Source organism: Protopterus annectens, chromosome 2.part1, assembly GCF_019279795.1.
Source record: "Protopterus annectens isolate FY-2018-M chromosome 2.part1, PAN1.0, whole genome shotgun sequence".
Classification (NCBI taxonomy): domain Eukaryota; kingdom Metazoa; phylum Chordata; order Ceratodontiformes; family Protopteridae; genus Protopterus; species Protopterus annectens.
The window spans coordinates 352,262,244-352,286,772 of NC_056729.1; the positions used below are offsets into that span (position 1 = coordinate 352,262,244).

Sequence of the window (24,529 nt, forward strand, 5' to 3'; positions counted from 1 at the left end):
TTGTAAGAGCAGTATTTAAAAATTGTCCCTATTTTTGGGCCTTCGTCCCACTTTTATTTATGGCTTTGTCCAGATTTCATGTTCTAAGACGTTGAGAAGTATGACATGGAGTAGTTCAAGAGTGTCATATTGTTTGGCCAGTCTTGAGGTGTGGTTACTTTTTATGTAGATTGATAAACCTCCACCTCTTGTCTCTTCTTGTTTGGTAGTTGGCTAAAATGTGCCAAAGGCATTATAGCCTTGTACTGCCAGGGTGTCTTCCATCGCTTTAAACCATGTTTCAGCAACTCCACAAAGATCAACACTTACAAGGGGGAGGAGTGCTTCCACGGAGTGCAGCTTCTTGTTGAGACTCATTGCATTGAGCAGTAACACTTTTATTTATCTTGAGTAGAATTTACTAAGTTAGAAGGTTTATCAGTTTGTCATTACCTAGAAAAGGCATTGTAGGGATAGATAATGTTTTGGCCAATATTTGAAAGCCTAGTGGGGACAGGTCATTATGAAACTTGTTCCCCACAAGATATTTTATATGTCAAGCACCAACACCCATCCATTTACTATTACTATATTTTTCCCATTGTTTTGAGTGAGGTTAAAGTTCTGGGCTTGTTTTCTGACCCAACTGTACAATTTAGGCCACTGTATTATTTTATGAGGGAATCTCATTGCAAAGTTCAAGTGATTTTTTTTTCTTCTTTTTTTATTGATATATTACTTTTGTGTGTGTGTGTGTGTGTGTGTGTGTGTGTGTGTGTGTGTGTGTGTGTGTGTGTGTGTGTGTGTGTGTGCGTGCGTGTGTGTGTAATGCCCCAGGTTCTACATGGTGGTGGGTAGAGAATAAGGCTTGAACCCTGAATTCCCTACCCACCACCATTTGTAAAAACGTTGCAGATTTTTCCCTCATACTTGTTCGGTTCCTCATAGAATCTGTGGTTTCTGTATTTTTGTGTCCTTGCAAAGCCAGTAGTGCATTGGTAAAGTGTAGCATTGTTGCCTGACAGCTACATGTTCTCTGGTTTGATTCTTGGCTGGGGTGCCTTACCTTCTGTGTGGAGTCTGTATGCCCTCCCTGTTTTTGTTTTCTCTAGTGTCCTCCCATCTTACAAAGACATGTGTCTGTCTGGGAGTGTTTCTCCCTGGGCCTCTGCTAAAAATTAGCTTGTGTTCCATAGGTTCATAGGTTCATACTAGGCTATCTGCCCTGGGGCAATTATAAGCCTAGCCCGATTCTGTATGGCTTGCGCCACCCCTTGATTTGAGTATACTGTGCCCATTTTAAGGTTTAGTTTACTGTCCCTCTGTCTAATAGTGACACGGGAGTAATCCCTGGGACAAACCTACGATCCCCCATCCACTTATTGAAATTCTTCTTGAAGAGATTCAGTGAGGTGCTCTGCCTCACATGAACTGGAATTCTATTCCAGAGTGAAGGGAGCCTCTGGGTTATGAACCTGTCCCTCCAGCAAGTTCTATTTATTTCTGTGCTGAGATTCAAGTCCCTCGAGCATTTGGCTCTAAGGGATTTAGATTTACTGAGGTGGAGCATGTCCATTAATTCTGGATTTGACATAGCTTTGTATGTCAGGCATAGATCGCCTCAAGTAGGCGGTATGCAACTGAGTAGAGCTGGAGTTTTTTAAACCGAGCAGCATATGGCATCTGTTTGAGACCCTTGATCCTCTTGGTGAGATACTTTTGGGGTCTTTCTAATTGCTGCAGGTGTCGGGTAACGTACATCCCAAAAGGGGCATTGTATTCTATGATGGGCCTGATGAGGTATGAATAAAGGGGCACGATTACCTCTCTTGATCTAGATGTGAAACCCTTCGTGATGAGGTGGGCTATGTAGAAGGTCTTTCTAACCACTTTGGCAATGTGGTTTTCAAAGGAGAGATTGCTATCAACTTGGGTCCCCAGGTCCCTAATAACTTTCTCTGTACTTAATGGGTTTCCACCTATGTGGTAATTTGTGGACACATTGTTTTTGCCAAAGGGTATGACTATACATTTTTTGGCATTTAGCTTTAAACCATGGCGCTGGCATCAGTTATCTGTCTCTGTGAGACCTTTTTGAAGGATGTTTGTGTCAGCTGGAGAGTTGATTATGGTGCCCAGTTTGCAGTCGTCTGCAAACTTGGTGGGCCATAGTCCTCCCACGTTTGCCTGTACCTCGGAAAAGTATATACCGAACAAGAATGGTCCCAGGACAGAACCCTGTGGGACGCCACTTGTGACCGGTTTCGAGTCTGACATGGCTCCAGCAACTCTCACTCTGTGGGTTCTGTCTTTGAGCCAGTTTGCGACCCATCTTGTTACATAGGGGTTTATATTTAAGCTGGATAGCTTATCCATGATGCCCGAGTGGGGTATTGTGTCAAATGCCTTTGCAAGGTCCAGATAGGCTGTGTTGACTACCTTCCCTTCATCTATGGCTTTGGAGACTGTTTCAAAGAAGTCAACCAGGTTCAAAAGGCAGGATCTGCCCTTGACAAAGCCAAACTGGGTAGGAGCTAGTGTCTGTAGGTCCCCAATGTCTTTGTTTATGAGCTCCATGATGATCCTCTCCATAGCCTTGCAGACTAAGCTAGTTAGGCTTATGGGGCGATAGTTTCCAGGGTCCGTAGAGGCTCCACCTTTGTGGAGTGGGACCACTGTTGCTGTACGCCATTCTGTGGGCACATATCCTGTAGTGAGGCTGAGATTGTATAGCTGTTTTATTTGAGGGATTAGTTCCTCTTGTAGTTCATGTAGGACGCAACCTGGGACGCCATCTGGTCCCATGGAAGCAGTGTTTTTTGCTTTGGAGAGGGCAGCCTTCATCTGAGCATCTGAGATGTTTGGGAGGCAGCCCTCTGCCGGGATAGTTACTTGCTCTTTGGGGGGGTGGGGGTGGGGGTTTGCACTGAACCTGTCTGCCAGGATATTGGCGATGTCTGTGGGTTCAGTGTATTTTTTGTCATTTAGAATCAACTCAGAACAAGTCTGGGAGTTGCATCCCAGGTTTCTAACATAACTGAAAAAAGCCTTATGATTGTCTTTGGTGTTCTGTGCAATTTTACTCTCGAAGCTGGCCTTGGAGGATTTTATGAGGGATCGTAATTTTTTGCTAGTACTGATCAGAGATGCCTTCCCTATTAGGGATTTTGCTCTATCATGTAGTAGCTTCCTCCTTCTGTTGTACAGTTTATTTATGGCAGGGGTCCACCAGACTGGACGCCTGCCTTTGGATGATTGGGTCTTGGTTTTGTTTGGGATAGCATGATCCATGCATTCCTGGAGATGTCCGTAGAATGCATTTATATAGGATTCTGCAGTGTGGGCCGTAGTTTCCACTGAGAAGTGAGAAGTTCGCTTTTGAGAAGTTTTTCACTGTGGTTTTCTGGGCTGGGGGTGGGGTCGGGATGTGGACATCCAGTGAAATTAATTTATGGTCTGATCTTACCAATGAGGGATATACTTCTGGTGTGGAGCATAGAGTCCCCATGTTGGTAATGATCAGGTCTAGTATGTTGTCCCCTCTTGTGGGAGTGGTGACTAGTTGTTCCATAGCATTTGAGTTTATAATTTCCAGGAATCTTTGGGCTAAGGTGCTGGGGCTTGAGTAGTGCTCCCAGTCAATGTTTGGGAAGTTGAAGTCGCGCAATATAATGATGTTCGGAGAGATCTTCATGTTCTCCAATGTTTTCAGGAAAGCCGAATGGGATTCCTGACTTTGAGAGGGTGGTCTGTAGGATGCTATAAACTGAAAAGCAGTCTTGCCCACTGTTAGTTGCACATGGATGGTCTCCGATACTTCGTGCAATGCCACTAACCTGGAGGTGTGGATATCCTTGATAAATATGGAAACTCCCCTCCTTTGTGGTTCGGTCCGGGTTTTGGGGCCAAAAGCATGATATGAGGTATAGCCTGGTAGTGCTGGGGTGCTCTCTGGAGCCTTGAACCAGGTTTCTGTCACTGCACAGATATCGATGTTCTCCATACTGAGGAGAGCTTCAAGTGCATGCATCTTGAGGTTAAGACTTCTGGCATTTAGCAGCATTACCCTTAGTTTCTTGTTCCTTGTGCTGTCTATGGGGGAGGGTTTGACTTTTGAGCCTTGCCTAAAAAAGGCACTATGGGGGTGGCAAGAGCCTTTGCCAATATCCGAAAGCCCAGTGGTGACAGGTGCAAGCCGTCCCCAGCGAAGCAATGTGGATTGTCGAGCATGTCATCCCAGGCTGACAGACACTGGATTCCCTTTGAATGACACCATAATTTTAGCCAATTGTTAAAATCGATCATTTTGTCTTTGTACTATGGCATCATTCTAGGTGAGGGTAAGATGCTGCTCAAGGTCAGGGTCATACCAGCCTGGGCTACATGATCAGAGAGCTCCTCTATGTCTCTTTTCATGTAGTCCAGGGAGGTATGTCTCAGGTCATTCACACCAGCATGTACAATGACTGAGTCATATTTATATTTGCTTTGGAGTGACCTGAGTGCTTGCGTTATGTGTCGGATCCTAGCACCCGACAGGCAGCTCACCGTGACCTTCTCTTTATTCAGCCTGGTGAGCAGGACATCAAGTGTGTCTGACAATAGAGTCACCTATAACAAGAGTATCAGGTGTGTTATTCAGCCTTAAGGGCTGTGGCTGCTTGGCACACTGACTTTGTGGGTTATGTGTTGTGTGTGTTTTGTTTTGAGGTAACGTTTGCTTGGATGTCTGCTTTGGAGGTCTCTGTTGCTTAGGTAGATTTTTATTTAGAGCCTCAGTATGTTTTGTGTATTTATGTGTTTGGTTCACTGATGTGGTGGGACTATGTGATACTGGAATTGTGTTGTGTGAGGTTACCTTCTCCTCTGACTGGTTACACCAGTTTTGAGATGAGAGAGCTCAGCCTCCAGTTTGGCTAAATAGTTGCATCTCTCACATATATTTGAACCTGTTTGGAGGAGGAGAGGGTTGTCCGTGTACATGAGACAGTTGTAACATTGCCTCAAAATTCCCAGATTCACCAGCTGGACTGGAGAGGAAACCATTGACTGACCTTTGGACATGCTAGAGTAATAGGAAACTGAATTTAAGATGGACCAATAGAGGACAGGGTAATCGTAGAGAGTATAAGAGTAAGTAGTGCTTATGGTTTAATAGTGCTAACTTGTAGGATTACTTAATTGGACCAGTGAAGGGCCTTAGAATGAGAATATGGTGTTTAAATTGAGAGATAGAGCAGTTCTAAGGGAAAAAGTGAAGAGCAGACTTTGTGGAGCCAGGAATAGTTTAAACCCAATTAGGCGGCGCTGCCCGATGTTGCGCTATGCTCAAAAATGTGCAAAACCACGCAAAAGAGGGTTTTAAGAGAGGAAGATGAAGGAGTTTTGGAAGTGACCCAAAATGGCCAATAAAACTACAGTTCCAAGTCAGACTTTCCTGGTTAACAAATGTTAAAAATGACATGCATTTGAATATCAGACTTCATATTCTTCAGAAAGTGCATGGTAACACAAAAGCTTTTATTCTAGCAATTTTCTAAGTGTATAAGATGGGTATTTGAAATTTGTCCCTATTTTTGGGACTGTATTCCCCCATTATTGGCTTCATCCAGGTTTTGTGCTAAGGTTGAGAGCTATGGTAAGAACTGAATTCACTGAATATGTTTGGGGGCTATATTCCCCCATTACTGGCTTTGTCTGGGTGTTTTTTGCTAAGAGGTTGAGAGCTACGGTGAGAACTGAATTCACTGAATGTTTGGGGGCTGTATTCCCCCATTATTGGCTTTGTTCAGGTGTTTCGTGCTAAGAGGTTGACAGCTGTGCTATAGTGAGAACTGAATTCACTAAATGGTAGCCATTTAAGTTTCCGTCTTCCTCTTTCACAAAACAGCTGATTTGGCATAGTGGTATGTTGCTCTGACTGTTTTGCACAGGGTCCTGGGTTTAAGGATTGGCAGTGAAATGTATGGTGGTAACACAGCATTTTATTCTAGCAACTTTCCAACATTATACAAGCAATGTTTTAAATGTGTACCTGTTTTTTTGGGCTTTTGTCCCCCCAACAATAAACTTTGGCTTTTTCCAGATTTCTTTGTGCTGCAAAATTCAGATATACAACTGAGTGTGTAGATTTTACAAGGAGCTGAGAGCTGCAGGGGAGCAGAAGTTTAGTGCTGCTTATGCTGAGTCTGCTTGCATTGTTAATAGCACAACAGGTAGTATACTTGCTTTTGATGCAGAAGGCTGTGGGTTCTACTTCCACAGTAGATATATGCATTGCTGGTACTGTACTGTGTTGCAAAAGGGGTGGATGTGAAGATACCTAGTAACTATGAATCTGTTATCATTTTGCCATCCATTCAATATTGCTAGCTTATTATTTTTTCAGTGTAAGATAGGCAATGTATTCCTCAAGGGTAACGGGCACTTTATTTGTAGATGAAACAATGAAATACAAAGTTGTTTGCTAGCAGCAACCTCTTCATTAGTTACAGATATCTTTAATGTGAAATTATTTAGATGACTTTTACTTCTTCAGAGATTGTGCATATGTACTGATACTGGTGGACTGTAGAAGTCTGAGTAGACTTTTATGATGGAAATGTTCTGAATTGGGCAGTTTTGTCATTACTGGTGCATGCATTTTGTTTCATTGTTTACTGGAAAAATTTCAAAACAATACATTTAAAACACCCTCTAAAACTGTACTGTATTGTACAAGGAATATAATTTAATACTATCAGGAAGGTGTATGAAAGAGCATGTGTATGTTTCGTGTGCAAGGGGCCTGTGATTTGAAAACAGCCCAAACCCAAAGTTAATCTGCCACTGGCAAAATGTATTTTCTTTGAATGTGGGTTTCAATGCTGTTTCAGTGATTATGAGTTTTCAAGGGCAGAGGAGTTTTAATGCTAAGTCTGTTCTCATTGTGAGACTGCATTGCTTTGTTTAGCAGATATGATATCTATTAGTGTTTGCGCTGTAAAATGCAAAATAAAACTTTTAAATGAAGTCCAAATCATCGCAGAAGTAAAGCAGTATGCACATTAATGTTTATGGTAAATGGGGTGAAATAGCCAAGTAATGGTTCATTGGAATGGCTGTAGGGGGGAAGCTCCATTCGACCATGATTTTGTGAGGGGGGGAAGGGCAGCAAACTCAAAGACAGCCCCGGCTGAACTATACCTCTCAACTGTCCAGATTTTTGCAGAATTAATACATTTTTGCTTCTTATTTTTCATTTGTTTCTCATAAAATTTGTGGTTTTCTGTCAAATCATTTAGGAATGAAGTCACTAAATAATAACAGATACTGAGTTTCAGACTTCATAACCTTCAGAAAAATGCATGCTAAAGCAAGACCTGTTATTTGATCAACTGTCTTAGTTTATACAAGAGCAATTTTTAGTACTGTTTATATGATCCCCCTATATATTTGGCCTTGTCCAGATTTCCTGCATTAACAGGTTGAGAGGTACATGCAAATAAATTGCTGTATAGAATTAGGCATATCCAAACCTCTCAACTGTCCCCGATTTTGGCTCAAAATGTTGCTTTTCCCCTAATAATCCCTCCGCAAAATGGCAATTTGGGAAGAAAAATGGAGGGTTTCCGATTAATAAATAACTGTAATAATCAGTTATAGATTACTTTTATTTCAGAAATGCATATAGATACTTTTATTTTGTCAGCTGCTCAAGTTAGCAGTACTAATATTAAAAAGTGTCCCTTCTTTGACAGGTTTCCAGCTGTATTGTGTGGCAAATACTTGCGAGAGATGCAGCTATTTAGCCAAACTGGAGGCTGAGCTCTCTCAACTCAGGACTGGCAAGACCAGACAGGCGGAGAAGGCAACTACACACACCACAAAACCAGCCTCACATAATGCTACCACTCCACTGAATCAAACACATAAACACACAAAGACATACTCAGAGGCTCTGAGTAAAAATTTACCTAAACAGCAGAGGCCTCCAAAGCAGACACCCAAACAACTGCTACCTCAAGACACCCCACAAGCAACACATAAACCACAAAAGCAGTGTGCAAAGCAGTCACAGCCCTTAAGGCCAAATACAACAGCAAACATACTTGTCATAGGTGACTCCATAGTCAGACACACTGACGTCCCACTCACCAGGCTGAACAAGGAGAGGGTCACAGTAAGCTGCCTATCGGGCGCTAGAATCCGCCACATAACACAAGCACTCGGGTCACTCCACGGCAAGTACAAATATGACACAGTCATTGTCCATGCTGGTGTGAACGACCTGAGACGTACCTCCCTGGACTACATGAAAAGAGACATAGAGGAGCTCTCTGATTATGTAGCCCAGGCAGGTATGACCCTAACCCTGAGCAGTATCCTTCCTTCACCAAGAATGATGCCACAATATAGAGACAAGATGATCAGCTTTAACAATTGCTTAATATCTGGTGTCATTCAAAGGGGATCCAGTGTCTGTCTGCCTGGGATGACATGCTTGACAAGCCACGCTGCTTCACAAGGGACGGCTTGCACCTGTCACCCCTGGGATTCCGGATATTGGCTAAGGCTCTTGCCACCCCATAGTGCCTTTTTTAGGCAAGGCTCAAATTCTAAACCTACCACCCTAGAAAACAAAAATGGGAAGAAACTGAGGGTAATGCTGCTCAATGCCAGAAGTCTAAATCTCAAAATGCACGCACTCGAGGCCCTTCTCAGTATGGAGAACATCGATGTCTGTGCTGTAACTGAAACCTGGTTCAAGGCTCCTGAGAGCACCCCGCACTATTTGGTTTTACCTCATATCATGTGTTCCGCCCCAAAACCCGGACCACACCACAAAAGGAGGGGTGTATCCATATTCATAAAGGATACCCACACCTCCAGGTTGGTGGCAACGCATCTAAGCTTGGAAACCATCCAGGTGCAACTAACCATAGGCAAAACTGCTCTACAAATTGTAGCATGCTACAGGCCACCCTCTCAAACTCAGGAACCCCACACAGCCTTCCTGAAGACACTGGAGGGTATAAATGTATCTCCAAACACCATCATATTGGGTGACTTCAACTACCCGAATATAGACTGGGAACATTACTCAAGCCCTAACTTTCTAGCCCAATGGTTCCTGGAGTTCATAAATTCAAATGCCATGGAACAGCTAGTCACTGTTCCCACGAGAGGAGAAAATATACTAGATCTCATTGTCACAAACATGGGGACAAAATGCTCCACACCGAAGTATATCCCTCATTGGTGAGATCTGATCATAAACTAATCTCACTGGAAATCCACATCCCGCCCACCCCAAACAAAAAGACCATAGTGAAGAACTTCTCTAAAGCAAACTTCACACTACTCAAGACTGGTGTGGTATCCTTCAAGGCCCCTGAGCCAGAGGAAACCACAACCCAAGCTGCGAAGCCCTTACAAATGCCTTCTATGAACACCTCCAGGACTGCATGGATCAGGCAATCCCAAATAAAACCAAGACTCTTTCCACAAAGGGCAAACGTCCAGTCTGGTGGACCCCAGCCATTAACAAACTTTACAATAAGAGGAGAAAGCTATTACATGATAGAACAAAATCCGTAAAAGGGAAGTCACCCTGATCATTATTAGTAAAAATTACGAGCACTCATAAAATCAACTAAGGCCAATTTTGAGAGAAAAATTGCCATGGATTCAAAGGACAATCATAAGGCCTTTTTCAGCTATGTTAGGAACCTGGGTGGAAACTCCCAGATATGCTCAGAATTAGTCCAAAATGATACAAAAATCACTGAACCCACAGACATTGCCAACATACTGGCAGACAGGTTCAGTGCAAACTTCACCCCTCTCCCCTAAAGGAGAGATAACTATCCCAGCCGAGTGTAGCCTCCCGGACATCTCAAATGCGCAGGTGAAAGCTGCTCTCTCTAAAGCTAAAACACAGCATCAATGGGACCGGATGGTGTCCCCGGCTGTGTGCTACACGAGCTAAATGAGGAATTAACCCGCACATAAGGCAGCTGTTTAATCTCAGCCTTACCACAGGATACGTGCCCAAGGAGTGGCGACGGCAACTGTGGTCCCACTCCACAAAGGCGGCACCTCACGGACCCTGGTAATTACCGCCCATAAGCTTAACAAGTCTAGTCTGCAAAGCTATGGAGAGGATCATAATGAAGCTCATAAACAAAGATATAGGGACTTGCAGACATTGGACCCGACCCAGTTTGGCTTTGTCAAGGGAAGATCATGCCTTTTGAACTTGGTCGACTTCTTCAAACAGTCACCAAGGCCATTGATGAGGAAAGGCAGTCCATACAGCCTACCTTGACCTTGCAAATTTTTCGACACAATACCCCACTCGGGTATTGTAGAAAAACTTACCAGCTTAAATGTAAACCCATATGTCACAAGATGGGTTGCAAACTGGCTTAAGGACAGAACCCACAGGGTTAGAGTTGCTGGCGCTGTGTCAGACTCCAAGCCGGTCACAAGTGGTGTCCCACAGGGCTCGGTCCTTGGCCCCTATTGTTTGGCATCTACTTCTCAGAAGTACAGGCCAACATGGGAGGACTTTGGCTGACAAAGTTTGCAGACGACTGCAAACTGGGCCATAGTGGAAAGTGCATCGGACACGGATATCCTTCAGAAGGGACTCACGGAAACAGATAGCTGGTGCCAGAGCCATGGCCTGAAGTTAAACGCCAAAAAATGTATAGTCATACCCTTCGGGAAAAACAAGGTAACCCCAAGCTACCATATAGGTGGCAATCCACTAAGCACAGAAGAGGTTATCAGGGACCTGGGGACCCAGGTTGACAGTGGCCTTTCTTTTGACACTCACATTGCTAAAGTGGTTAGAAAGACCTTCTACATTGCCCACCTGATCATGAAGGGATTCACATCCAGATCTAGTGAGGTCATTGTTCCCCTGTACTCTTCACATATCAGACCAATGATCGAGTACAATGCCCCATTCGGGATGTATCTCACCCGACATCTGCAGCAATTGGAGAGACCCCAAAAGTTCCTCACCAAAAGGATAAAGGGACTCCAAAATCTGTCATATGCTGCCAGATTGAAGAAACTCCAGCTCTATTCAGTCGCATACCGTCTGCTCAGAGGTGACATGTGCCTGACATACAAGGCCATGTCCAACCCGAATTAATGGACATACTCCACCTCAAAAATCCAAATCCACCAAAACCACTAGAGCAAGTGACTTAAACCTTAGCACAGATATAAATAGGACGTGCTGGAGGGATAGATTTATCACTCAGAGACTCCCTATGCTGTGGAATAAAATCCTGGTCCATGTGAGGCAGAGCACCTCGCTGACTCTGTTCAAGAGAAATCTAGACCTGTGGATGGGAGATCGTAGGTTTACCCCTGGAATCATCTCTGTGTCACTGCTGGACAGAGGCACAACAAACTAATGGGCACAGTATTTTTTTCATATAAGGGGTGGCGTAAGCCACAAAAATTTGGGCTAGGCTTATAAATGCCTTAGGGCAGATAGCCTAGTATAAACCTATGAACCTATGAACCTATGAACCTATTTTATATTTTTGAATCACATTTTTGGTCCATTTTTCATAAAATGTTTTTTTTTTGGCAAATTAGTGGCAAATCATTAAAGACTGAAGTTAGAAAATAATGACAGACATTTCAGTTTGAAATTTCATACCCTTCAGAAAATTCATACTAATGCAAGACCTACTATTCTATTATCTTTCTAAGTTTATAAGAGCAATATTTAAAAATTGTCCATATTTTTGGGCCTTTGTCCCACTTCTATGTATGGCTTTGTCCAGATTTCTTGCTCTGAGGTTGAGAGGTATGACAAACGTGTCAGGGCCATCGCAGTCAGCCAGAGACATTTCAAATTGTGACATACTTGTTGCTCCCCACTCCCCCATGTAGTGACTCTGGATGTGTCCAAGCAAGGCAAGGAGCAGTTATGCAGTGTAAATGTGCAGACTATCCCCCCATCCAAGGTAGACACAAGTACTACAATGGCTTTTCATCTGTCCTTGATTTTGCAGAATGTTCTGGTTTCTGTCATATTTTTATACTGTTGATTTATGCTTATTACTATTCAGAAAGTGCCTGTTGCTCTGTGTTTAGGTAACACTGCTTTAATGACCATCTGGTAAGCTTGTGTGAGATTGTAAGATGCAAGTAAGTTTTAATAAGCATACTGTTAAAAATTGCCAACATTGAAAGCCTTTCTGTTGTTGCCATGCAGAGAATACTTACATAACCAGATAACATATAAGCCTTGGGTATTGAAATGCATATGACAGTATTTGTAATAAAGGACAGGATTACATTATTTTAAGAGCTCATTATAGGCTTTACCTGCAAATTAAACAGAATGCCAGTCTATCATGTGTGGTCCATATCCTGTGCAGTAATCCTTTAAGCAATGTATGTTGAGCTTGTTTCCTGTTTGCTTTTCATTTTTTACTTTGATCATGTTTTCCCCATGAAACAAGTAGATAGTTGTTGTCAGGCAGCAGGTCTTTTTTGGATAAGAAACATTTTTACAAGTGGGGGTATCACAGAGATTGCTACTTTCAGCATGTTACTTGGTACTTTAATAAAGCTGAATATAAATTATAATTAGAACTGGAGTACAAGGGGACGTGGTTTGAGTTGAGTGCTGCTTGTTTTTCTTATATTTCATCTTGACTAGCATTCCAGTAATGTATTTAAAAAGTAATTTATTTTTTCATGCCTCACAACCTTTTTGTTTCCATCTAGATATTAAGTAAGCTGTCATGCAGCCAATGGATTGAAATATGTTTTTCTTCTACACTTCATTTTGTCTTGATTGGACTCTCATAATGATGGTTTGGCACCCAGGGCAGAGTATTTAATTAAAGTTACAGTTTTTGTGGTTTTGAGCATAGCCCCTCCCCTTTCTGGTTGGCCACACCCATTCCCATTGACCCCACCCATTCAGCTGTCTCCTGCAGCCCCCATTTGATTTGAAGTCACTAGCCGCCACTGATTGTAGGAGCTATTTTATTTTCATTTTATTGTTCATTCTGCAGTCTGGTTGGTATAGGTATAAAATTTAGTTGTGGGATTATTTAGGTGGAGTTTAGTATATGTGCCATTGGGCTGGATGAGTTACATGTTGTGGTATGTTATGGTGCTTTGGGCACTGGGTAAGTGTTTGTGTCTGGGTTGGCTGCAGAGATAGAAGTCCTTGGCAAGAAAATGATTCCTTGATTATTGCTTAGAGTAAGTTCATAGGTTCATATACTATGTTCTGGCCCTAAGGCCTTTGAGGGAACACAGACTTCCTACAAGGTAGATTAAACAACTCAGCAGCCAAACAGCAATCTAAATTATTTTTTAAACTGGTCAATACTTTTAGAATTGCATACAATAAATGGTAGATGATTCCATGAACCAGAAATGGATTATGTAATATAACAGTTTCTTTTCTCTCTTCTATTTAAAATAGCTTTATAATTCATGCTCTTATATTTTAGTCTTTTATTATTTATTAGTGTTATGAATTCAGTCTTAACCCTAATTACTAACCCCTTGTTGCTTTAAAGGCAAGGATCATCTTTCCCCTATAATATATATAATGCAGTGAGTATAGATTAGTCATTTTACATCTTTCAATGCAATCATAGTTTGATATACTATATATCCTTTTAATAAATATTATCTAGACAATTTCTAATATGTTTAAATTTCTCGACGAATATACAGTATATAGAAACAATTTATACTCCATCAATGGTCTTATAAAGGTCATGTAAAGATTAATCCTAATTTCTATATTTCTACTTGATGCCTTTTTAATTACAAGCCTACTTACATAAATGCCTTATTAATTACAGTATTAAGATGTTTAGGATGTTTGATATAATTAATTACTCCTAAACCCTTGCATTTAGATGCTTTTTCCATTATTAAATTCTGCAAACTAATATTCTGTTTAAGGGTTTCTAAAATACAGAACTTTGCATTTATTAATACTAAAGGAAATTCCAATACCAGAAGCCCATTCACTAATTTTTGATGATTAATTTCTTCATAACCTTTATTACTTGTAACTGTAAAACCTATTTTACAATCATTTGTTTATTTGGTCATCCAGAATGACTTATGTGTTGGATTTATAGAAAAAAACAAGTTAAATAGTAACGGTCTAAGTGCAAAGCCCTGTGATGCACACCTATATATTTTTCTTGTTTCTGTGAGATAGCTCGTGTGCATGCTGGTCAGATTACTTCCCTTTAAAATTCAAGAAAAGCTTTTTTATGCCACATATGGAGTGCTAAAGCACTGTTTCAGTTCAGATCACAAATGTAATGCTAGTATTAATGAATGCCAGTAAAACACTGAATACCCAATTCTGCCTCCCTAATACTTTGTGCCTATGGTCGCTGACCCTTTTTCTATACCCTAGCTATGCTTATGCTATACTGATTATGACATTGTCATGAAGATCGTTTCATCTCTGTGACCTACTCATTGTGGACAGTAGTCCCACAAGACTAATAATTTACTCCCTCAGGTTGCTAGGGTCAACTATTTTCCAAATCATTAAGTTATCATGGAGGACTGGAGAACTTTCAACTTCTTCTAAAAACAGCTTGATTACCATAATCCTATAAAAGCTTTCATTTGATTATATCCTTATGGAAAATTATGTCAGCGTGTCTAATCTCCCACTAACTGGGAAGTTAGTGAAAAGGTGGAATAGTATAAGATATACTTCTTGCCTCTTCACATCTTTATTGTTTGTGATGGTACATGTTGTTGCTAAGGCAGGTCATTATGTTGAGATGTGAATATCACTAACCATTTGGTGATGACATGAAGCTTTTCTTTTCCTTTTTTCATGCATCTGTGTTTGATTTCACTACCTTTGAGGCTTGCTTTTCATGCATCTGTGTTTGATTTCACTACCTTTGAGGCTTGCTTGGGTGCTTTCCTGCAATGGTTGCTGCAAAATCTTCTTAAACTCATCACTGAAAAAAATGAGTCCATGTTAAAACATGCTACTGCCAGTCCTTCACATCTTTCTTTGATCTCTTTCAGTTAATAACTCATGGTAGAAAGCAGGTAAAATGTTTGTCTCGTGTTTGTGATTTGGGTCTAGTTATTGATGATATGCTGATACCCAAGGAGCAAGTCTCAGCCATTATCAAGACATATTGCTTCCATCTTAAAATATTTTCTGGATCAAGTACTGGATTCCACAGTGATGGTAATGCAGGCTCTGGTCAAGCTCTCAAATGAACTACTGTAGTACTCTCTATCTTGAGTTAATAAATGAGATCTGGTACAGCTGTGGCAGGTGCAGAATTCTAATGATACTTTATTGACAGAAACTCTATAACTAGACATATAACCTCATTCTTGTAGGATCCGTGATGGCTGTTGATTGCAGCCAGATGCATATTTAAAAATTTCAATTTTTGCCTCCCATGCCCATCACATTCCAGGGCTTGCTTATATAGAACAGTCGCTGAGATCCTTTTGTCCTAGCTAGACACATCAGGTTTTCATGTGAGGGACTAATTGTAGTTCTGTGGGCAAAATTAAAGACTTCTGAAAGACTATTCTTTGTCTGCCTTACCCAATTCCTGTCAAAACAGTTACTTTACTGATTTAAGAAAGCAAGGCTGACTACATGTTCAGGATTGTCTCTGAAGTACCATCTTTCAGGAAGGTCTACCTGGGTCTAAGCAGGCATACCTCATCCATTTTTGGAATTTCTCAGATTTTAATTTTATATGATTTTTATCCTTGTGTAAGATATCCTCTGGTTTAGATTTTACAGATGTATTTCCTTTTTTCCTTTTAAAATGTTGCTGCCTGTTTTGTCATTCCTGTTTTTAAAATGCTTTGCTTTTATCTATTTGAATACTTTAAATGAATAACTAAATAAATAAAAACAAAATAAGTATAACTTTTAAATATGGAGAGTTTCATTTTCTTCCATATTTTAATATATTATTTTCAGCTTTAGCTTTGAGCATATTGAATAAGGAAAGGGTGTTTAAGAGTATTTTATTTAAATATATTATTTTTTATACTTAAAAAAGGTTTACTGTTATGGTTTAGATATTTTTGATGGGTAGTTGTTTCCTTTTGGAGTTGAGATTTATTTCAGGGTTTTTCCTTTAGGTTCTTTCCAGTTGTATAATGTGTGTGCGTGTATGTTTCTTCTGCTGGTTTGGATTTTTTTCCAATTTCAGGATCTTCCTTTGGGTAATTGTGTTTAATGTAGGGAATGTTTATTTATGTAGGTTTGGAATTTACAGTTTTCTGTGAGTGATTGCAGCAATTTTAGCTTGAACAGATTTTAATGTGCACTTCATAGTTTTTATTGTTGTTGTTGGCAATTTAGTACTTAATGTTATTTTTTTATAGTTTTACAGTTGGGACAAATGTTATAGGTTAGATAAAGTGCTGTGGCTGGGCTTACACTGTTAGGAATTCTATGTAGGAGCCTATATAATTTAATGTGGGGTAGGACTAGTCATTGATGATGCAGATAAAGTAGGGATAACATAGTGATGGCATAGATAGAGTTGTGATACTATAGTGATGATGTGGGTAGACTTGTGATACTATAGTGATGATGTGGGTAGAGTGGCGATATTATAGTGATGATGTGGGTAGAGGTGTGATACTATAGTGATGATGTGGGTAGAGCTGTGATATTATAGTGGTGATGTGGGTAGAGTGGTGATATTATAGTGATGATGTTGGTTGAGTGTCGAGATTATGGTGATGATGCAGGTAGAGTTGTGATACTATAGTGATGTGGGCAGAGTGGTGATATTATAGTGATAATGTGGGTTGAGTGGTGATATTATAGTGATAATGTGGGTAGAGTGGTGATATTATAGAAATGAGTCTAGCCATGCTTTACCCTTATTTCCACCATCAGCACCTATTGCCCCTGTCCATGAGGGCCACAGGTGGAACCCCTGGGGAGAATTTACGGTTACCCATCCAATCATCCAGAGTGCATATGAAGAGGGCCAATGAGGTTCTCTGCTTGACATGAAGCAGGAGTCTGTTCCAAAGGTGTGGTAATCTGTGGGAGATAAAGCTGTCCCTCCAACAGGTTCTAGTAATGTCACATACTAGGTTAAGCCCTTTAGATTTGAGTAACCTGTGTACATTTGACTTATGGATATGCAGTATTTCCATAAAAGTAGGGTTAAAGATTGTCTTATATGCAAGCAGAGATCACCTCTGAGTAGTCTGTATGAAACAGAATAAAGTGATAGAAGTGTCAGATGATCCTCATAGGACAGATGCTGAAGACCTTGACTTTTCCTTGTGAGGAACCTTTGTGGTCTCTCCAGTTGCTGCAGGTGTTTGGAAAGCTGCATACTAAAATGGGCACAATTACTGGCCTGATGAGGGAAGAGTACAGGGAGGTTATAACTTCTTTTTTCTGGAGACAATTCCCTTACTTGTGAGCTGAGCAATGTAGAATGCCCTTCTTACCACTGTGGAGACATGGTGATCAAAGGTAAGGCTGCTGTCAACCTGTGTGCCCAGGTCTCTCACCACTGACTGTGTACTTAGAGTGCTGTTACTGATGCAATAGTTAGCAGGAGCATCGCTCTTACTGAAAGAGATGATAGCACTTTTTTTGTATTGTGTTTAAGGCCAAGAATCCACCATGTTTAACAGGCATGATCTCCCTCTGACAAATCCAAATTGAGTAGGGTCAAGTGTCTGGAGATTACCTATGTCTTTGTTCATATGTTCCATGATGATACACTCCATGGCCTTGCAGATAAGGCTAGTTGGACTAATAGGTCTATATTTTCCAGAGTCAGTGGAAGCACCACCTTTGTGTAAGGGGATAACAGTGGCCTTTTTCCATCCAGAAGGGACAAAGCTGGTGCTTAGACTATGATTGAAAAGAGTACCCAATGGTGTTGCTAATTCTTGTTTGAGCCCATGTAGGATGCAGCCTGGGATGTTATCAGGTCCTGTAGATGCTGTGTTTTTGACCTTAGAAAGGGCATTCATGATCTGCTCTTTAGAGGTACAAGGTAGAGGACAGGTGGTTGGGATGTCATGGGGTACATCTGGCGGGGACAAGGGAGTAAAGTTTTCATAGAACTTGTTGGCTAACAAGTTAGCAATGTCTGCAGGCTCAGTATATGTGGTATCAGTAACTACCAGTTCAGCACAAATAATGTTGGTAGAGTGGTGATATAGTGATGATGTGGACAGAGCTGTGATACTATAGTCATGATGTGGTTAGAGTGGTGATATTATAGTGATGATATAGGTTGAGTGGTGATTTTTAAAATATGATGCAGTTAAGACAAGCTAAATATAAATATGCCACCATGATACAGAGATCTAGCATTATGATAGCCAGATAGCTAGATAGATTGACAGACAGACAGGCAGGCATATAGAATACTGATATTGTAAATTATGCCTTATGCTAATGTCTAAGATTGTAAGCATTTTTACTATTGTTGTTTATGCCTTGTAACTTCTGAATATCCTGTCTTGATTTTCAGGTGCTTAGGAGTAAGTAATAATTTTAATGAGATGCAGGACTGTATGCAGACGAAAATATCTAGGAGAAACATTGAAAAATTTTTCCTGATCTTTTTCTGCTCTGCTTATATTCCAAAACAAATGTCTGGGTGTCCTAACTGGAATATTACTACAGGTTTAACTGCTATGGTATTTCTGTTTATTTTTGTAGTTTTATATTTACTTCTCTAGAGTCCATGAACAGCATGATTACATACTGATTGCCCACTTCCAGATAGGTCTTTTGTGATAACAAAATTGCTTATTGTTGAGAAGCATGAATAAATTCTACTAAATTCCTAATGTTTGTATATGCTCTTACTAAGTAATACTGTAGTACAATCACAGCGAAAATGTTCATTTCTGCGCATATATTTTTGCAGATCTCAAGACTAGAAAACATTGCACATCAAAATGAAACCAGTACTGAAAAAGCTGCATTATTTGAGTGTAACTCTGGAGAAACTCAAGGCAAACTGCAACAAAATCTGGAAAAAACACATCGGAAGATTTCAGAGCTACAGGTAACACTTAAATACAAATTTGGAAGCATTGTTTGTGCTGATCTGTTGCAGTGTTCTGAAATACTGGCAAAGGGCTGGGAATTTCATAATGGGATGGTAAAAATTAGCTTACAGCAGTAACAACAAATATTTCCTCTGTAGCTATCCAGGTTTATAAATGTTGCCTGTGAGTCATTACTTTTTGGGTCTGAGTACATTATATTCTTCTAGCTATGGTGATTTAATATCTGTTGATGTAGAAGAAGTGATCAGTGTGGTCTTTACATTGAAGCCCACTTGTTGAGAAGTGGGTCCAAAAATATGTATATATATATATATATATATATATATATATATATATTGCATTTGTTAAACCAGGAAAATCCACTGGGCCTGGAATGAGCCCATTTTCAGTGGAGGCCCAGGGAGAAAAGCTCCGCAAACTTACTGCATACAAAGAAAAATATAATCACATAAACAGAAGAAAATCATTCAGTACGATTACATTGAATGGAATCGGTAACATAAACAACAGTGAAATGATGACAGTCATTGACATATGCAAGTAACAAATGGCATATATCTCAGTGACATGTTAGTGAAATATATTTACAAGGTGCATGGAGTGTATTTAAGCAACCCATGAAAGTAAATATATCTGCAGGTGCATAGCTGTCAGGAGATTAAATACAGAGTAACTATAGTAGGAGATAGAAGGGCAGGGGAGGAAAGGACAGGTTAAAGTGACAGGAAATGATGTGAAAGTTAGAGGTATAGCACTGAGGGAAGAATATATATATATATATATATATATATATATATATATATATATAAATATAAATATATGAAGAATAGCTGGATGAATGAGACTTTATGGCCTCTTAAATCTATCTAGTTGTTGCAGCTACACTCTGTATAGCTGCCACTGTACATAACAACTCCTTTACTTTAATTATTTTTTTTTATTTTGTTGTTAACTGGATTAGTGAGCAGGTCATTATTGACCCTTTTCAGTAACAACCCAACTGACAGTGCAAGGGTAAATGCAATATATATATATATATATATATATATATATATATATATATATATATATATATATATCTAAAACTATTTTAAAACAGTCAATCAAGTAACATATTTTTGGGAGTTAAGAAGAAACCAGAGTAGCTAAAGAAAACCCGACAGACACTGGGAAGTCATACAAACTCCACACAGGCAGTAACAGGAATCAAATCTTGAACTTTGGAGCTATGTAGCAAATATCTCAAACCTCTAAACCACCACACATCCCCTTCATCCAACACCTGTTCCCTGTCCTCATATAACATCATTAGATGTGCAGGGTACTACTCAACTAGCAATATAAAAGAGAATCATGGATCTGTACCTTTTCAGTGAAATAAGATCTCTTCACTTTAGTTTCAAGATTCATTCTCTGAATCAGTCAGCCATGGCACTCTATTTAACATTCCGTTCCACCTCAGATTTGCCCCTCCAGTCTTTCCAGTAAGGATCATATGGGCCTAAACCAAATCACTAGTCTTCAGTATGTTTTTAAATTATATATCAAATACCAATAGCCTGCTTTAACTGTCCAAGTCACTAACTATTTTGATATTGTTTTTAACCACTCTGTGCACATCTTTCAGAAGCTTCAAGTTCCTCTTGAGGCAAGTCTTCCAAAACTGAAGACATTACTGCAATGACCATGTTACTAATGCCCTGAACAGATATGGGATTGCCTAGCTTTAAAATTCCTGCCATAACTTACTGGGAAGTAGTAAAGTCAGTAATTGATTTAATTTTCTTGTCACTGGTAATGCTGATTTCAAATTCATCTCAGGATAATGGAATTAAAAAAGTCATTCATGTAAGTTTAAGTAAATTACTGAAACATCTATTTTTACAAGACCATTTTGCCATCTGATTACGAGTATAAAGGTTAATATATTTTTTGTGTCTTGTTAATAGTAAAATTAAAAGATTGTTACATAATAATAAAAAATAAAACTAAATGAAATGGAGATAGCAGAATTAATAAATGCTTTTGGGAAACTGAAATTGCTATTTCCTCTCTTAACTTACTGCTGAAAAACATTTTATTGATTTGATATCCTCATTACCCAAAAGAGATATACTGTAAGACTCAGAGGGCTAGAAGCCATGACAAGCTGCTGACAGACATCTGAAGGAGACAGAAATACAAGCAGATTTCTGTAAATTAAAAATGCAATAACCTACAGCTAATTGGTTTAACTAAGAAAACAGAGCAAAAGAGTATGACACAGTCTGTTACTGAGTAGATGGCAAAACCACCAATGATGTACAGAACTTGTATCTGTATTAATAGAGTCGGATAGAGTGATGTTTATGAAGCTGGAAATTGATGGTGTAATGATGAATGTTGGTAGTGCATATGCTCCACAAGATGGGTGTGCAATTGATGAGAAAGAAACATTTTGGAGTGAGTTGGATGAAGTGGAGATGACTGTACCCAAGGGTGAGAGACTGGTGATTGGAGCAGATTTCAATGGGCATGTTGGTGAAGGGAACAGAGGGGATGATGAAGTAATGGGTAGGTATGGTGTTAAGCAAAGGAATGCAGAAGGTCAGATGGTAGTGGATTTTGTGAAAAGGATGGACATAGCTGTGGTGAATACGTATTTTAACAAGAGGAAGTAGCATAGGGTGACACACAAGAGTGGAGGAAGATGCACACAGGTGGATTATATCTTATGCAGAAGGGCCAGTCTGAAGGAGATTGGAGACTGTAAAGGGAAAGTGTAGTTAGGCAGCATAGGATTGTGGTTTGTAGGATGACATTGGTGATCAAGAAGAGGAGGAGGAGTGTGAGGTCAGCGCCACGGATCAAATGGTGGAAATTGAAAAAGGGTAATTGTGAGGTGGAGTTCAGGGAAGAGTTAAGACAGGCACTGGGTGGCAGTGAAGAGTTACCAAATAGCTGGGTAACTACAGCAGAGCTAGTAAGGGAGATGGCTAGAAAGGGACTCGGTGTGACATCTGGAAAGAGGAAGGAGGACAAGGAGACCTGTTAGTGGAATGAGGAAGTACAGGAGAGTATACAGAGAAAGAGGCTGGCAAAGAAGAAGTGGGATTGACAGAGAGATGAAAGTAGACAAGAGTATAAGGAGATGAGGTGCATGGTAAAGAGAGAGGTGGTGAAAGCTAACGATAAGGTGTATGAAGAGTTGTATGAAAGGTTGGACACTAAGGGGGGAGAAAAGGACCTGTACCGATTGGCTAGACAGAGGGACCGAGCTAGTAAAGATGTGCAGCAGGTAAGGATGATAAAGGATAATGAGGGAAACGTACTCACAAGCATGGAGAGTGTGTTGAGCAGATGGAAAAAGTACTTTGAGGGGCTGATGAATGAAGAGATTGAGAGGGAGAGAAGGTTGGATGATGTGCGGATAGTGAATCATAAAGTGCAGTGGATTAGCAAGGAGGAAGAAGATGAAGAATGGAAAGGCTGTTGGTTCAGATGACATACCTCTGGAAGCATGGAGGTAAAATGGCAGTGGAGTTTTTAACTAGATTGTTTAATGAAATCTTGGAAAGTGAGAGGATGCCTGAGGAATGGAGAAAAAGTGTTTTGGTACCGATTTTTAAGAATAAGGGTGATGTGCAGTGCTGTAGTAACTACAGAGAGATAAAAACTGATCAGTCACAGCATGAAGTTATGGGAAAGAGTAGTGGAAGCTAGGTTAAGAAGGGTACAGGATATGTACGAGGGTAGTGTGACAGCGGTGAGGTCTGCGGTGGGAGTGATGGATGCATTTAAGGTGGAGGTGGGGTTACATCAAGGATCAGCTCTGAGCCCTTTCTTATTTGCAGTGGTGATGGACAGGTTGACAGACGAGATCAGACAGGAGTCCCCGTGGACTATGATGTTTGCAGATGACATTGTGACCTGTAGTGAGAGTAGGGAGCAGGTGGAGGAGACCCTGGAGAGGTGGAAATATGCTCTAGAGAGAAGAGTAATGAAGGTCAGCAGGACTAAGACAGAATATATGTGTGTGAATGAGAGGGAGGATAGAGGAATGGTGAGGATGCAGGTTGTAGAGGTGGCGAAGGTGGATGAGTTTAAATACTTGGGATCAACAGTTCAGAGTAATGGTGAGTGTGGAAGAAAGGTGAAGAAGAGAGTACAGGCAGGGTGGAGTGGGTGTAGAAGAGTGTTAGGAGTGATTTGTGACAGACAAGTACCAGTAAAAGTGAAAGGGAAGGTCTACAAGAGGGTAGTGAGACCAGCTATGTTATATGGGTTGGAGACAGCGGCATTGACAAAAAGGCAGGATTCAGAGCTGGACGTGGCAGAGTTAAAGATGTTAAGATTTGCATTGGGTGTGACAAGGGTGGCCAGGATTAGGAATAAGTATATTAGAGGGTCAGCCTATAGTAGTATAGTGGTGTCAGTGGTACAACATGTAGCAAACTTGCCTTTGTTGCAGAAGGCTGTGGGTTCTATTGCCATACCAGGTAGATCGATTACTGACACTGCAGTGCAGCACAAGGGAAGTACTGCACTTCTAAGTGCTCCATCCTTTGGATGAGACATTAAACCTAGGCCTATCTGCTTGAGTTGGTGGTAGCTCATGTGGATGTAAAAGATCCCACTGCACCTACCAAAAAGAATAGGTGTCATTTAATTATATATGAAAATAACTCTTATTTACAAAATATTTATATATGTACAAATATATAAATATACAAATCTGTTTACACATATTCAGAATTTCTTTTACAGTCATACTATATTTTCATCCCTGTTAGATCCCCACTCCTTTTCCATAACCACCATCTCATTTTACTTAATATTGTTGCTAAAATCCATTTACCATTAAACATAATTTTATTGATTCTTTCATTCCATATAACTCATATAATATAAAATGATTTTTTATCTATTTTAACATATTCTTTGTCTCTGTTCTTATAATATCCTTATTTAATCATCTCCATGTTTATTTCATTGACTTCTTTTATATCTTTGAAAAAAATTCTTCTTTACATATTTTTCCCCTTAACTATTTTACTCTTTTACATTTCAGAAACACATATTTAGTAGTCTTCTTCTTCTTGACAATGTAAACATATTCTATCACTTTTCTTTTTATATGATGTATTTTATTTTACTAGAAACTTATCTATTACCAGTATCCACAGAAAATCTTGACAGTTTGCTTTCTGATTACATTTGCTTCTTATTTTTATAACTTAATTTTTTTTCAACTGCTAGATTTTCTCATGGTTTTACATAGTAATGTTTTATCAGTACATTCTTATACCATACTTTTCTATCTTCTTTTATATCATCATTATTTTCCACAAAATATTTTTTCTTGGTAATTTTTTTTCTTCATTTATACATTCTTTTTCTCTTTTACTCTTTTTTACCATACCCTAGAATTTATCATACTTACATTTATACAGTTTTACTACTAATCTCTTATGTTGTTCATTTATCCACTTTAATATATGTA

General features: G+C 39.8%; 1 protein-coding gene across 1 annotated transcript in view; it reads left to right on the plus strand.

Moving 5' to 3' along the window:
* Nucleotides 1–24,529, plus strand: part of FAM184B (family with sequence similarity 184 member B) — a 908,731-nt gene that overhangs the window by 343,194 nt on the left and 541,008 nt on the right. Inside the window, exon 7 of the mRNA XM_044063450.1 lies at nt 18,903–19,043. Within this exon, the coding sequence (XP_043919385.1) occupies nt 18,903–19,043 (141 nt within the window). The remainder of the gene's footprint in view (nt 1–18,902; nt 19,044–24,529) is intronic.